The sequence below is a fragment of the Phocoena phocoena genome, chromosome 2 (assembly GCF_963924675.1).
Source record: "Phocoena phocoena chromosome 2, mPhoPho1.1, whole genome shotgun sequence".
Classification (NCBI taxonomy): domain Eukaryota; kingdom Metazoa; phylum Chordata; class Mammalia; order Artiodactyla; family Phocoenidae; genus Phocoena; species Phocoena phocoena.
The window spans coordinates 103,422,626-103,438,497 of NC_089220.1; the positions used below are offsets into that span (position 1 = coordinate 103,422,626).

General features: G+C 46.1%; 1 protein-coding gene across 2 annotated transcripts in view; it reads right to left on the minus strand.

Annotated features, from left to right (window-relative positions):
* Positions 1–230: 230 nt before the first annotated feature.
* The window catches only part of ANXA2 (annexin A2), a 44,791-nt gene continuing 29,149 nt past the window's right edge, over positions 231–15,872 (minus strand). For both annotated transcript variants that reach the window (XM_065872122.1, XM_065872121.1), the window contains exons 5-13: positions 12,931–13,044; positions 9,542–9,632; positions 8,531–8,610; positions 6,927–6,986; positions 4,859–4,952; positions 4,145–4,240; positions 3,077–3,135; positions 1,831–1,953; positions 231–603 (exon numbers count right to left, since the gene is read on the minus strand). In XM_065872122.1, coding sequence (XP_065728194.1) covers positions 544–603; positions 1,831–1,953; positions 3,077–3,135; positions 4,145–4,240; positions 4,859–4,952; positions 6,927–6,986; positions 8,531–8,610; positions 9,542–9,632; positions 12,931–13,044 — 777 coding nt within the window. In that variant the 3' untranslated portion in view covers positions 231–543. The remainder of the gene's footprint in view (positions 604–1,830; positions 1,954–3,076; positions 3,136–4,144; positions 4,241–4,858; positions 4,953–6,926; positions 6,987–8,530; positions 8,611–9,541; positions 9,633–12,930; positions 13,045–15,872) is intronic.

The following is a 15,872-nucleotide window of genomic DNA, read 5'->3' on the forward strand; positions in this document are numbered from 1 at the left end:
ATACTGAGTACCGGAAATGTGGACAGACTGACTGAGGAATTGACCTTTTAATTATTTCATTTAAATAAATTTAGATGTAAGTAGCCGCATCTGGATAGCAGCTACTATATCGGACAGCTCCTTTCTAGAGCTTTCTTCCTCAAGGGGACAGCCTTACCGGCCCAACAATACCACCCGTAAGCACGTTTGATTTTGAAACAATTAAATTGAGAGCAAGGTCAACAAAGTACTTGTTCCTAAAGTAAAAATTCAGTTTATTCATCTGTTTACGACACAGTACTCAAAAGGCAAAGTGTTTCACATCATAGATTTCACTTCCAATTCCTTGGAATGTTCATTTCTTTTACTGTAAAGAGAGACTAGACCGGAAAGGCAGGCAATGCTTAGGCAACTAAACTAAGGATGGAGCAGGTGAGGTGGGCAGCACTAACGTCATCCTCCCAGGGATGGGCACAAGGGGTTTGTTAGCCACAAGCTGACTGTGTAGAACTGTTAGCTGGGAGCGCAGAGCCGCTGTCCTGGACCCTCGGGCCATTGAGGGCTTCAGTCATCCCCACCGCACAGGTACAGCAGCGCTTTCTGGTAGTCACCCTTGGTGTCTTGCTATAAGTGGCCAAGGAGAAAAAAGAAATTCAGGGTCAGGAGAAAGATCCACACTCTGCAGAAACACACAAGCAGGCTCACGGCACATGGAGCCTCTGTGGGACCTGCCCAGACACACCCAAACCATCAGAGGACCCTCAGGGATTGCGGCCCAGGGGAGATTATTGCCACAAGGGTAGAGAGAACACAGGGTCCTGGGGATTAACATGGTAAGTGACCAGAGGACAGAACCCAGTCTGCTCCTCTTGCACTGAGGTCCTGCAAACAGCACCTGTTTTCTCCCTGGCCCGCATCCTTCCAGAGAAGACACGCGAGGCACCTTCCTGCCTGACTCTGTTGTTTCGTGGACTCTTAAGGTCACGTGGGAAAAAGCTGATGAGTTAAGGAAATAATTACTGAGTCTAAATCCTCCCTGAATTTTAAACATATGCCCTAGTAAACCTAGTTATAGCAAACCCAGCTCTAAATTCACCCCTGGTAACCACTGACACGACGTTGAAATTTTCAGGATCTTTCAGAAAGAGGGGTTTGCAACATCTGTCTGAATTAAACACAGTGGGAGGGACCACGGTGAAGGCAACTGCTTCTTATATACGAACACTCTATCCCTCCAAAACAGGGACAGGCTAAATGGGGAGGGGAGAGATGGGAGTTCTGAGTGAGGAAATGTTGCCAGGCTTATCACAGAGGACTTTCAAGAAATGGAAATATAATAAAACGTAGATTAAATTGATCTAAGTCTTTTCAGGATGTCAGCAAGTCTTGCAGGATCACTGTCATGAGCACCAACTGTCCCTGCAGAATAGGTGTGGGAAATATGAAATATTTGCCTGATTCTGTAAGATTCCAGGACAAATCCTAATAGCACTTTCAAAATAAATCCCTGATATTTGATGACTAGCATCTCTTCCCCGGGGAGTTAGAAAACAGAAAACCACCATTCTGCCATTGTTCTTTTTTTTTTTTTTGCGGTACGCGGGCCTCTCACTGCTGTGGCCTCTCCCGTTGCGGAGCACAGGCTCCGGACGTGCAGGCTCAGCGGCCATGGCTCACGGGCCCAGCCACTCCGCGGCACGTGGGATCTTCCCGGACCGGGGCACGAACCCGTGTCCCCTGCATTGGCAGGCGGACTCTCAACCACTGCGCCACCAGGGAAGCCCTCTGCCATTGTTCTGACAGGCACCTGACCAGGACTCCCAGCCCTCTGATGGTCAGGTGGGGCCTTACCTGAATGTAGTAGTACAGGGACTTGCCGTACTTCTTCTTGAATTCACATCTGATTTTCAACATGTCCACTTCACTGCGGGAGATCATGATTCTAATCAGGACCTTATCACGAGTGCCTTTGCCCTGAAAGTCAAATTTACGCTCCAAGTTATAATTCGCTGACAATGTTAATCGTTAAAAAAGAGTCTAGTGAGTTCTCCTGCGCATGGAACTCATTTGGGTTCCTGATGCCGCCCTCTAAGAGACTGCAAAGATAACCGCAAAACTGCTCCCTTAAGAACAATGAGCGCCTTGGAATTCCAAACACACCAGCATGAAACTGGCACAAAGCCCCCATGCTGTACATTCAGTAAACGTGAACTGAGCGCTAACCACTGCAAGGCTCAGGTCAGGAAGTGCGCGAGTTTACGTACGTAACACAAAGCTCCTGGCTCTCGGGGGCTTAGAGAGCACGTGCTACCACGCTCACCGTGGCTCTATGCCATTTTGAATGGTACAAGCAATAAGGACCACTCAAGTTTACATCCAGAACCTCAGAGCAGAGAACGGGCCATACTTGACATGGAACCTGAGGGGAGACGGGAGAGAGGCAGTGTGGACAAGGGGGTGACCCAGGAAGAGGTGGCAAGGGCCTGGAAGCCATGAGGCACAAGGCACACCTAAGGCGTGGAAAAGGGGATGCGACTGTGGGAAGAGACAGTCCATTTAAGGGAAAAGTGCAGGGCTGGCTTTGGAGTCAGACAGACCCAAGTTCAAGTTTGGCTATGTAACCTCAAGCAAGCTGAAACTTTCCAAGCTCCATTCTCCTCATCTAGAAAGAAAATAGTCACACACGCCTCACAGGTTTTTTGGTAATGATTTAAGATAAAGTAAGTCGCACAATGCCTACTGCCCAGTGGTTGCTTAATAACCTCTTTTCCTTGTCTGTCCTTACTCTGGGGTACCGGGAGGGAATCACTGAGAAATCTGAACAGGAATCTGACATGATCACCATCTAGCACTTTCTCTCTCCCGTGGCACTTTGCTTTCTACCTGTACACAAACACGTGTTCAAGTAGTTGGGAGAAACAGAAGACAGATTTGTGGTTTTCTCACCTGTCACATTAAAGCAGAGCTGACTAGTGTGTTCCTGCACCTAGACAGTGGGGTCCCTTCCTCCATCCACTAGTCAGGAGCTTTAGTCTGGGGCACAAAGGAAGAAAAAGCCTAGTGTGGAAACATGGACCTCTCGGCCAGTTGCCCTTACCTTCATGGAGTCGTACAGTCTGTCAGCAAAATACAGGGGCTTGTTCTGAATGCACTGCACTGCGGAGAGAAGAAAAGGGTCAGTAACTCCTCTCTCCTCCACCAGTAGGGGGTGAAGCCCTGACCTGGGACACCACCAGATGACCAGACGTAACAGGAGTGGGCTCTGCAAAATGGGAAACGCTCAGGGAAAACCAGGAATCCTCTGAATCAGCCAGCTGTGCTTTTTTTTTTAAAAAAATAAATTTATATATTATTTATCTTTGGCTGCGCTGGGTCTTTATTGCTGCAGGTGGGCTTCCTCTAGTTGCGGCAAGCGGGGGCCACTCTTCATTGTGGTGCGCGGGCTTCTCATTGCGGTGGCTTCTCTTGTTGGGGAGCACGGGCTTTAGGCCCACGGGCTTCAGTAGTGGTGGCGCACGGGCTTAGTTGCTCCACGGCATGTGGGATCTTCCCAGCCCAGGGCTCGAACCCATGTCCCCTGCATTGGCAGACGGATTCTTAACCACTGTGCCATCAGTGAAGTCCCCCAACTGTGCTCTTAAACCAGGGGACTCTGAGCAATGCAGAAACCCAAATGGATGTGTGAGTTCCCCCAATGGAGACAGCCCTTTCTCTGGTTTTTTTTTTTTTTTTTTTTTTTTTTTGTGGTACACGGGCCTCTCACTGTTGTGGCCTCTCCCGTTGCGGAGCGCAGGCTCAGTGGCCATGGCTCACGGGCCCAGCCGCTCCGCGGCATGTGGGATCTTCCCGGACTGGGGCACGAACCCGTGTCCCCTGCATCAGCAGGCGGACTCTCAACCACTGCACCACCAGGGAAGCCCTCTTTGGTTATCTTATTCCTCCTGGGCAACGCTCCATTCTACCAACGTAAGCCCTTCTTCAGTTCCATATCTTAAATTCATACGGTGAAGATTATGAAACTACCCAAATCATGTAAAGAAGCCATGTCTCATGTCTCCCAAAGCCACTTGAATTAACAGGATGGCCATTTGTTACTTCTGCTTCAGCACAGCTAGCTGACTGAAAGCTGATGTCCACTAGGGATGAGGGGGCCACACCTGCTTACCTAGGTTCAGGAAAGCATTTTCCAGGTCTCCTTTAACCTCCTTCTTGATGCTCTCCAGCATGTCATAAGGGCTGTAGCTCTTGTACCTTTCAAATACTAAAGAAAAGCAACAGATAATTATAACAGAGCCACTAGTCAAAGCTATCAATGGTTACCCACACGGTTATGCACCACACACACACACACACACACACACACACACACACACACACACACAAGATGATGATAATCATAGCACCCTAGAGGGTTAGGGACTGCCATGCAGACCAGAGCTGACACTGTACCAGTTGCCCTGGGACAGCCGTACCGTGCACCTGTTCTAAATGGCACTGCCCCAGCCACATGTTTTGACCATCTTCATCTCTCCGGCATGGAACCCACTTTCTCTGGGCCACGAGAAACAGTACATACATAGCACCCAACTAAGTCCACTACTTCAACAGATATAGCAAGATAAAAGGATCCAGACGAGAAGAGGCCGCACAACAAAGCACCAAACATGAAAAGGATTTAGGGGAAAAAAAACGATCCAAAATGGGAAAGAAGGGTGAATGGACTTGGTGAGGAAAAATGGGTGAGATTAGAGGGTACAAAGCAGGGAGTGTACTCTGTTCTGGCAGACCCGAGCCCCAACACAGACACCCAGCCGGCCCACTTGAGAGGGCCCTCCGGTTTGGCCCCGGGGCTCTAAGACCTCCCCAGCACAGCGCTCACCTTTCTGGAGGTGGCACACGCTCCGCTCGGTCATGATGCTGATCCACTTGGGAACATCAGTTCCTCTCCTCTTCACGCCAGCATCGTAGAGATCCTACGAGCACAACCGACCACGGAAGTTAATTCCACAGTCCAGAGCAAGGTCATTAAAAACCCGTCACGCACAAAACCCCAAAACCTATACATTCAGAATGCCAAAATGAGAAAGGACGACTGCACTGCAGACACGGGAAAAATGTGCTGTTTAGGTCAAAAGTCTTAAGAGCAGTCTTCCTGAAGCACAGACATACAGCAGGACAGGAGGTTGTTCGTGAGGGTGATGCTGTAGAAATCTCCTTCCCTGAACACCGAAGGGATGACCAAGAACCTCTACTCATATACAGAAGGACAAGCCAATGCTCATTAGCACATCCAGCTCTCCTCCATTCGGCACGTTCAATAGCACATAAACTAATGGTCGTCTACTAAAGACAGCTACAAGTCACGTACCCACCCCCCCAGAATTCTTAGAGACTCCGGAAATGATGGAGCTGAAAAAAAAAAAAAAAAAGCTGGTCCAATCACATTTTCAGTTTCTGGAAAATTTAGGGGCTATAAGTGACGCTAAGAATGGCAGGGAAGGAAGGAGAAAGGCTTATGCAAGAGCCGATACTTATTCAGTGACCATCCACTATCTGGGAGCTGCAAAACCCTTTTCTAGGGACTTCCCTGATGGCGCAGCGGTTAAGAATCCACCTGCCAATGCAGGGGACACGGGTTCAAGCCCTGGTCCGGGAAGATCCCACATGCTGTGGAGCAACTAAGCCCGTGCGCCACAACTACTGAGCCTGTGCTCTAGAGCCCGGGAGCCACAAGTACTGAAGCCCGCGCGCCTAGAGACCATGTTCCGCAACAACAGAAGGCCCTGCTCACCGCAACTAGAGAAAGCCCACGCAGTAAAGAAGACCCAACGCAGCCAAAAATAAATAATCAATTTAATAAAAAATAAATTAAAAAAACCCTTTTCTACCTCCTGCTAAGTGGGCTATGTGAAATATACTGAATTTTAAGACTAAAACGGATTAAAATTAATTCTGTTCTTCAGCTCTTATGAAATACTTCGAGACAGCTGTCGACCCTCTGGGAAAGGCATGTAGTTCACAGTGATCTGAATCAGCTTCACAAATAGTTCTGGGTGATTATGGAATGAGAACCAGCAGTTCTATTCAGCCAGAAAAGAAGGAAGGGCCTCTGCCTCTCTCACCTCTTCCCCCACCACCAAGGGCAGTAAGCCTTCCTATCCCTGCCTGTGCCTCTACCATCTCCTCCCACTATTCTGTGCTGTGAATTCTATTAGTGTGTGTTTGTAGCAAATGCCCACCAGTGTGAACACCAGCATCACACCCTGCAGAAACAAGCAAAGCCTAGATGAGCAAATGTGAGTCAGAAACTGATCCTGTAACTGACACCAGCATTATAAGGGTATATCCCGTTATAACCACAGCTTCCAGAGAGTGAAAACGAAGCCCACAAATTCTTTGACCTTCCTCCCTTCCAAACGTGGAGCCTACTTCCCCTCCCATTGACTGGAAGCTAGACCTAGTGACTCGCCTCTAATGAAGAGTGTGACAGAAGTGACAGTGTGTGTGACTCTTGAGATTACACCATAAAAGGCACCTGGCTTCCTCCGGGCTGTGTCTCTTGGATCACTCACTCTGGGGAGAGCCAGCTGCCATCTCTCTGTGAGGACACTCAAGCAACCCCTTCGAGAGGCCCACGTGGAAAAAGAGTAAGGCCTCCTGCCAACAGTCACATGGGTGGGGGACTACACGGGTGGGTGATCTGGGAAGTAGATCTTCCTGAAGCTGTCAGGCCCTCAGATGACGCAGCCCTGGTCCACACTTTGTCTCCGACCTCAGAAGTCCTGAGCCACTTCCCAGTTCCTGACCCACAGAAACTGAGAGATAATAAATGCTTGTTGTTCTAAGCCACTGAGTTTGAGGTAATTTGTTATGCAGGATGGGTAACTATACCCACTATCCAGAGACTAGGAAACAAAACCCCGAACACCAAGAAGCTTGGCACTGACCCGGGCATCTTGGTCAATCAGTTCATAATCAATGACGGAGCCATCCTCTGCTCTTCGACCCTACAGGGAAAAAATAAAAATAAAAAAAATTAAGAACATCAAATGTATTTCTTTGTACATTTTAAAACTGAAAATGTTATTTTCTCCCCAACTCACGTAAGCCGCTATTTACTGAATAAACACCCTCCTGAAATTTTTCTTCACTTAAGTCTAGGTTAAAACCAAAAAGTCTAGGTAAGACCAAGGATTGTTACAATAATTGAGGCAGTGAAGTGGGGGCTATATATACCCTCTTGTTACCCAGTTCTGGGCTAAGCACATTACAGAATCTCCCTAAAAAAGGTAATGGTATTTAGCTCCTTCCTTCGGAGAGCTCACAGCCCAGATGGAGAAATACGCATGGGATAAATGGTAAAACAACACAGTATCTGTGGCTCTAAGTAGACGTGAAATGCAGAAGAAGGCAGAAATCTGTCAGGCAGAATCGTCAGCAAAGGCTCCGTCAGATGAGGCCGTGGGAAGCAGGAGAAGCCGTTCCGCACGGGGGAGTGATGTGCGCCCAGCCGAGGAGAAGGTGAGTGGGAGGGAAGCCCAGCGAGGAGGACTAAGTTAGGGAGGGCCAGCGGACAGAAGACACTTAAAGGCAGTTGAGAGTTTGGATATGATGCAGCAGAAATGTCTGTTGATCAGGAGTTTGGTGCAAGTGGATTTCAAAAAGATGGGCGGGAGCTTCCCTGGGGGCGCAGTGGCTGAGAGTCTGCCTGCCGATGCAGGGGACACGGGTTCATGCCCCGGTCTGGGAAGATCTCACATGCCGCGGAGCAGCTGGGCCCGTGAGCCATGGCCGCTGAGCCTGTGCATCCGGAGCCTGTTGCTCCGCAACGGGAGAGGCCACAACAGTGAGAGGCCCGCGTACAGCAAAAAAAAAAAAAAAAAAGACGGGTGGGTGGCGGTATGCAGGGCACGTGGTAGAGAAGAGAGCTGGGGAGGGGAGTACGGAGCTGTTATGGTGATGGAGAGGTGCGTGGGCAGGATACAGCATGCCCATCGACCATTTGTCATCAGGGTTCCCAGGGGAAAATTCCTCTTCCCTCGCCCAGCTAATACACATAAAACTGCACTTGGGTCAGAACTCAGACTAAGGAAGGAAATGCCTTTCATCCACATTAATGTGTTAACATTAGCAAACAAGCAAAGACCTCTCCAGGGAAACCACTACCTGGGCAAATCGTCTCTTAAGAAATGAAAGCAAGTGAAACAAGAGAGTCACTTGCCACTGGGTCCTATGTGACCACAGATAGGGGCAAAATGACCTTCCCCGAGTCAGAGTGAGGGCTGGCACGTAAATCCAGGCCAGGAGCTGAGAGCTGCTTCTTCCTCCTCTGGCCCCAAAGTCCACCTGACCATACGGTTTTGCAGGATAAGAAATCCTATTATACAAAAATGACAACTCTGCAGTGACAGTGCAAACCCACTGTCGAAAATGCAGCTGGAATTTCTGATGCAGGCACAGATGATTGAGTTAATTCGTTCCCAAGTATAAAATGAGGCGCACAACTTGCCTTGGGAGGAAGCAAGGACAAAGAAATAAACTGGAAACCAACCTTCGAGAGGGCGACCATCAGCTTGCGGAAGTCACCAGATGTGTCAGAAACGATATCCTTCTCCAGATCGGTCTTGTACACTTGGAAAACAAAACAACACATCTGGTTTGATGCTTCCTGCCTGTGCAGCCAGCCAGCCACCCGTCCCACTTATCCCCTGCCCACTAAGCCTCTAAAAAGCAGAAACAGCTGTGGCAGCATGGATGTACCCACCCGAAGGAGGTGGACTCTCTAGAATGATTTTTACCCTCATAAAATCAGAACCAGTGCTATTATCAGTGACAAGGGACACGCAGAGCAGGATCAGACCAGGGATCTTCAAAGCTCACCTGTGATCAGTGACTTCCTGGGTAGCTAAAATACTGGTTCCCAAACTTCTTGACTATACTTATTTGGATCATTAAAAAATTTGGAGGACTACACACATACACAACTGCGGTTTATTATCTACTGATCGAGAAAATGCACAATGGCAAAAACTAGTAAGAATTAAAGAGTACTTTTCAATGAATTTGTACTTTATTATTCAAAATAGCATCTCTGTTTAAGTGTAGTGGTACCACATACACATGTAAGCTGCATCATTTACTCCACCCGGGTCTCCTACACTGCTTGGTGCACAAAGGTCCATGTGCCTCTTGCAACAGTGATCCACAGTCAAGAGCTGGCAACCTCCTCAGCAGAAACTGGACAGCACCCATTCCAAGAAATCCATGTAAAATACTTTCTACTTCTCCCCACCAGATCTCTTTTTTTTTGGTTTGTTTTCTCTGCTTTCGCTCCTGTATATCCTTTTGTATTAGTTCTAGGGGAATATAATCATCAAAACCCAGGCCATCAGGAGATGGAGGAGAGGGACCTGGAACAGAGCAGACCCCTGGACGGTCCAGGTGGCAAGCATTTCTCCACAAGTAATCCAGGCACCCTATCCTGAACACCAGCCCCGCAGGCCAGGATGGGGGTCACAGAAACAGGGCTGAGAGGGTGCACCACAGAACTGGGGCTACTCACTTTCCTTGTAGACTCTGTTGATTTCCTGCAGCTCCTGGTTGGTCCTCGAGCAGATGATCTCAATGAGGGAGTCCTCATCGGTCCCCAGCCCCTGCGAACCAGGCATTGCAGACATCAGCAGGGAAAGCCCTCCAGGCCATTAGCCCACTTCCCTGATCTCAATCAGGTAAACTACACACACAAATTGGGTGTGTAGCACGCCCCTTCCTGCATTCCTCCTGAGGGATCTGTACTGCATTCCTCAGCACAAGGTAAAGTTATATTCTATTCCTTTAAAATATTGCTTCATCAACGGGCTTCCCTGGTGGCGCAGTGGTTGAGAGTCCACCTGCCGATGCAGGGGACGCGGATTCGTGCCCCGGTCCGGGAGGATCCCGCATGCCATGCAGTGGCTGGGCCCGTGAGCCATGGCCGCTGAGCCTGTGCGTCCAGAGCCTGTGCTCCGCAATGGGAGAGGCCACAACAGTGAGAGGCCCGCGTAACGCAAAAAAAAAGCTTCATCAAAATAAAAGATGGTTTAACTGACATGTTTTTTTTAGCTCAACTATATTTTAAAAAATTTTTTTCCACTATATATAAATATATAGTGAAATGGGAAGAGACAGCAATGGAATACACCAAAATGTTAAAAGTGGTTGCCTTTTGGTGATGGGTTTGTAAACTGAATAACTTTATCGTCTCCCTATGTTTCTTTATTTTTCAACTTCTCTAATAATTGGCCATTACTTTAATAGATGAGAAATAATTTTCTTTATTGTACAATTCTGCTCAGAAATTTAAAACAAAGGAACACAGAGATTTTATGCTGTCATGTGCAGCCAGCATCATTAGATTGGAGTAAGTCTTTTACGAGGGAAAGGTATAGATAAGATAAAATTTTTAGCTTTACCTCTTTGAAATGTAAAATTGGGTTAATGTTAAAAATTTCATTCTTGTACTTCCATTTTTGCTTGATTGCGATGCACTCTTCGGGCATTTTAGAGAAGCAAAAGGAAATAAGGAAGTGCCAGATAAACCTAGACACCAACACTTTATGAAGGAATAAGAATTTGATGGGTGACCTATTCAAATTTAATATATACACTTTTGAGCTGCCATGCCAGAGAGCTTGAAAGGACCCAATGAAACCTGTATTTCAAAGCTGGCTTCATGATCAAAGTCAAGATTTAATAATCAGGATTCTCTAATACTTGTCTTTCCGAGTATGGAAATATCACTTTGAACTAAGTAGAATTACAACTGTCTAAAATGTAAATCAATTATAAGGTGTTAATACAATAAGAAACTTACTTATCCACATGAAAAGTGTGTCAGCTATTAATTAAACTTATTAGAGTTTATATGCCCCTAAAAAAGTGGTTTATAGAAGCTAAGCCTCAGGTTAATAGTTAATTTTGAATTTGATTCCTCATCTAGTATGAGCCAAGGCCTCTTCTCCCAGAGTTTTTAATCATGATTTGTAGAGGTGCTGGCAAAGCCAACATTTCTTCCCTTCTTAGCAAAAGGTCTACACAACATTCTATACAGCTATTATAAAGAGATTACCAAGCATCTTCAAATATTTTAGGGGGCAGTTTTTCAATCTCAAGGATATATCATATAGTCTAAAAATAACTCATGCATTGGAAGAAATGCTATATCCTGACACTGTTGAAATGTAGAACAGGTATAGCAATAGAAGATTTGTTTTCTTTCATCACTGATATACCCATGTTAATATCAGAGAATTCTAATAGCATTTTTCTCTCTATATTTAAAGGTGACCTTGGCAATTTCAAACTTGGCCCAAGCTCTCCACAGACTGTCCACAGTTCCCATCACAAGGGCAACGTCTACTGTAACATATGGTAGATATTGCCAGAAGTCAGAACAGATTTTTTTTAAAGCATAGTTCAGTTCATGTCACTCCAAGCTTTATGGATTTCAGAAGGGTACTCAGCTGTGATAGCTAATGGAAGAGCTGGCACAAGGTCAGAGATCTAGCAGTCAAAGCACCTTTCATTGGGCCCAATTACATAGATTACAATGGTGATTGACAGCTCAGGCAGGTCTGTTTCAAGTCACTAATACCTAGTAATAGATACTTATAAAATTGCACAAATCACAACTAAATGAATTCTTGGCAAAAATAAGATAAACTGATCTGAAGTGATGATGGTCAGAAGAAACCTAGCAGAGGCCAGCTCATCCATGGTTGCAAAGGTCCCAAGACTGAGTGTTTTCAGTGTTCTTTTTATTAAACAGGATCATTAAGTGTTGTTGACATTTTATCATTCTGTTCAATATAGTCTACTTAGAAAACTCAGAGCAAGTCTGCTCAAATAAACTGAGCACAGCTTGGGCCAAGCTGGAAAACTGATTTCAGAGCAAATCTTTCAGCAGCCCTGAGCTATCAACTTCTGGGCCTTGGAAATACCCGGTGGGAAGCTGCCTCCCTCTTGAGGTGCTCTGTGGGGGAAGGGATGACAACTGAACTGTGACATTAGCTCATTAGCTGGTGACTGACTTACAGCTCCGTCTCTCCATAATTCAGAAATGGTGGCATCACAGAAAATGCACTCGGACTTAGAATAAAAAATCAGAACTACAGCTTTCCCTCCACTCTGAGGCTTTACCCAGTTTTAGCAGCAGAGGGCAGTGTCAGATTATTCAAAGTATTGCAGGCACACTTCCGAAAAGGGTTCTGTGCTTTGCCATTAAACATGCATTTATGTTTATATATCTATTCCATTTATATAATACTCGATGTTTTAGGTACACACAAAATTCAGGGGAACTTACAACCTGGAATTTTTACTATCTAATTTAACCTAAAAAATCCATGTTCAAAATAACTTTGCAAAATACAAACAAAAGACAGTAGCATGTGCCTTGATACTTTGAACAAAACACAGGAACCATTCACGAGCTGAAATCACCCTTTATGTGCACTGTGATGCTCTGATTTTGCCCCAAATTTGAATCAAACAATGGGACCAGCAAGGAGGTCAGAAGAAACAACCAAAACGGCATACGCAGATTTTTGTTAAGCTTCACTTAACAAAAGCTATGAGTTTTACTTTTGCCTTAATATCATAACAAATCTTTTTTAAAGAGGAAGTGTAATCAAGGAAGTAGTTTTTCCAAATGGTATTCCAATTGCCCAGGTGCCAAGCAGTAGCAGCTGGTAACTGACTTCTCTGCATCATGAAATTTCTTTACAGTCTTAAAAAAAGTAATTGAAATATTTTTGGTACAAATCCTGAGCCTTATAGCTTCAGTTCATTCCCAAAAAATGATTCCAAATGAGAATTCAACATAACTGAAAATCACCTAATTACACTCAGGAAGCTGTAATTCACAAATATTAATGGCAGATTTGACAGAGATTGCATCTCACACGTGTTTACCTTCATGGAGGCTTTCAGCTCGGAAGCGTCATACTGAGCAGGTGTTTTCAACAAGCCCAAAATCACTGTCTCCAGGTGGCCGGACAAGGCTGACTTCAGTGCTGATGCAAGTTCCTTCAGAAAAGCAGACAACAACATGGAAAACTTGGTTGGTAACCAATATTCCCTTTAAAACTAGTAAGACAAAAATAGAGGCATGTGGGGGCTTCCCTGGTGGCGCAGTGGTTGAGAGTCCGTCTGCCGGTGCAGGGCACAAGGGTTCGTGCCCCGGTCTGGGAAGATCCCACATGACGCGGAGCGGCTAGGCCCGTGAGACTTGGCCGCTGAGCCTGCGCGTCTGGAGCCTGTGCTCCGCAACGGGAGAGGCCACAACAGTGAGAGGCCCGCGTACCAAAAAAAAAAAAAAAAAAAAAAAATAGAGGCATGTGTTTGTAAAGCAGGTTGTGATTCTTTGACAACTCTGGGGTGTTCGGTCAAAGTATCCTTCAACCGCATTCCCTTTGGCAGACCCAAAGGTCAGAAATGGAAAGATCAGACTTTCCGCCGGTAAAATCCCCTAAAATCCAAGCTGATTTTGCCCTCTCGTCCAGTCAGTAAAAGGAAACCAGAGCAGCATGCAATGCCTCAGAAAGCTATGCAGTTTACAATACGCTTACACGCGCACGTGGTAACAGCCTATTTAAGACAGGGCACTTTCTAGGGTCAGGGCCCCTGCTAAGAAGGAGGTGATCAAAGTGGGGAGCCTCCAAGGAAGCAGAACCCTTGTGGCCTGCTGGTATCCTCCTGTGAAAGGTTTTGTACAGCTGTGCAGAGGTGGCTCCAGAAAGTCTCCAGGTGGAACCAGAGGCCCCCACTTGGCTAGAAGTGATCTCATGAAGCTTTCCTATGCAAGACACTTCACCTAAGACTGAGAGAACCTCTATTTTCCATACCAAACTGGAACGGTATTATCAAGATGGCAGGGACTAACGCCCTCCCCATTCACTGCTGGGCTTCCCTGCTATATATTGTTTCTTAAAGGTTCCCACTGTTACCATTAAAATCCACTGACAGATTTCAAGTCAGAGGCCTGAGTCAGCACCCAGATAGGCAGACAGATATCCCAATTCGATGTGGCTTTGACAGATGCTTCCTCGGGGATTAGATTTCCTACAAATCATGGGCACTGAGTGATGGCTGAACTCTCCTGTTATAATTATTTTTTTTCTTTCTTTTCACTTTTTCCCCCCTCTTCTCTCTTCCTCTCCTGCTTTCCAGCAGCACCCATGGCATCTACGACGTTCGGCCCCTAGAGGCACGTGCAGGCTCTAAGAGGTGATGTGCAGCCTGCTTCAGAGAGAATCTTCTCAAATCATTCACAGATGTCGAGGACTGAGATGGGTCTTAGAAATCATCTGGCCCAACCCTTTCATCACCTACTTTCTCCTGCTTCCTGAAGTCCTAGTAACACATAGCACTTAGGAGAGAACTTTAGAAAGCTACACCTTCCAATTAGAGCACCAATTTTCCGGCGTGGAACTCTGAGGTTAGGTAATTCCCAACTTAGCCTACCCTGACACTCCCCTCTACCCATTCTCTGTTCAGACTTCAAATAGCATTTGGGCACCTACTGACTTCTTCCACTTCTATAATAAACTCCTTATGGGCAGCCAACTTCCTGCTTCTCATAATGTCAAGCACAGGGCTTTCTTTGCACTTAGCAAGGAATATTTGTCCAGATATGTTTGACAAATAAAATATGACCATTCCTTCTACGGAGAAACCTGGCATCTGCTTAAACATGAAAGAAATATAACGTTGATGCTCTGTCCCAGTTCCTGTCCACTTCTACTAGCTGTACCCATGCTGTTCAAGCCCCTCACCTAGGCAGCCTCGGTCCCTATTGTTAAAGTACAATACAGGGCCTTCTCCTTTATTATGCAAACAATAAGGTTCTGCTTTCAGGATTTCCTTCAGAAAGTATCTCCATTATTTTATGTATCTTTCTTAAAATGTGATAATTCTCCTTAGCCCAGGGTTAAGAGGTATCAAGAATCATAGGATAGTGAGTTGTCCCCAGCCCACCATGAAGCCTGTGAGGTCACCAAACCATGATTCTGTAACATCATCCCTCCAACAGGGTATGTGAGAGCTTTGTCCTCCATATATCTCATCTGAAATCGAAATCCGGGCTTCTATATTTCTATGTACACTTATGTGTCCACACCCAAGTGTGTTCCAAGACCACACTCTGTGACAGCTGAAGGAGCAATTACAGGCATATTGTCCAAAGAGGTGGGCCTTCTGCTCCAACTGGAACTCAGCTCTACCAGCTCACAGATCCTTTTGGGAAAGTGGAGAAATAAACACTCCCTTCCATGCCTCACTGTAGTAGATTAATGTCAGTCTAGCTGGAAGAAAAATTTTAATGCATATGAGAGGAAACAAGCTGCATGCTTTCCTATTTATGTCCTTTCCAACTGTTTTGAGAGGTGGGAGAGGGAGATAATAGCAGGGTGTGACCTGCAACTTCCTGGACCCTGGTGGTCATGTCAACTCCAAGTGCAGAAATGTCTTTTCTAGAATCCTTCCAGCTCACCTCCACTGTGACTACGAGTGAAAGCCATAAGTCAAGCGGGAGCTGCAGGAAGCCATGCTTACTGCACCGTCCAAGAATAAATCGAAAGCTTTTAATAGCAAGAAGTTAAAAATAAAGCAGCCTGTCTGTAAAAATAAATTTCCTAACACTGCGACAAAATAAAGGATGAACAAGTGCTGGGCTGTTCCTTAACCACTCGTGGACGAGCAAGGGAAAAAGGCACACAAGACCCTTTAAATAGTGAGAGCATGGCAAGGTGAAGACAGCCTAGAGACCAAATGAGCTACTAAACTAAACCTGGCGGTTGCAAAGATCTTAGGAATTCAACTGTATTTTTTTAAGAATGAGAGGAGTGTGTCAGGAT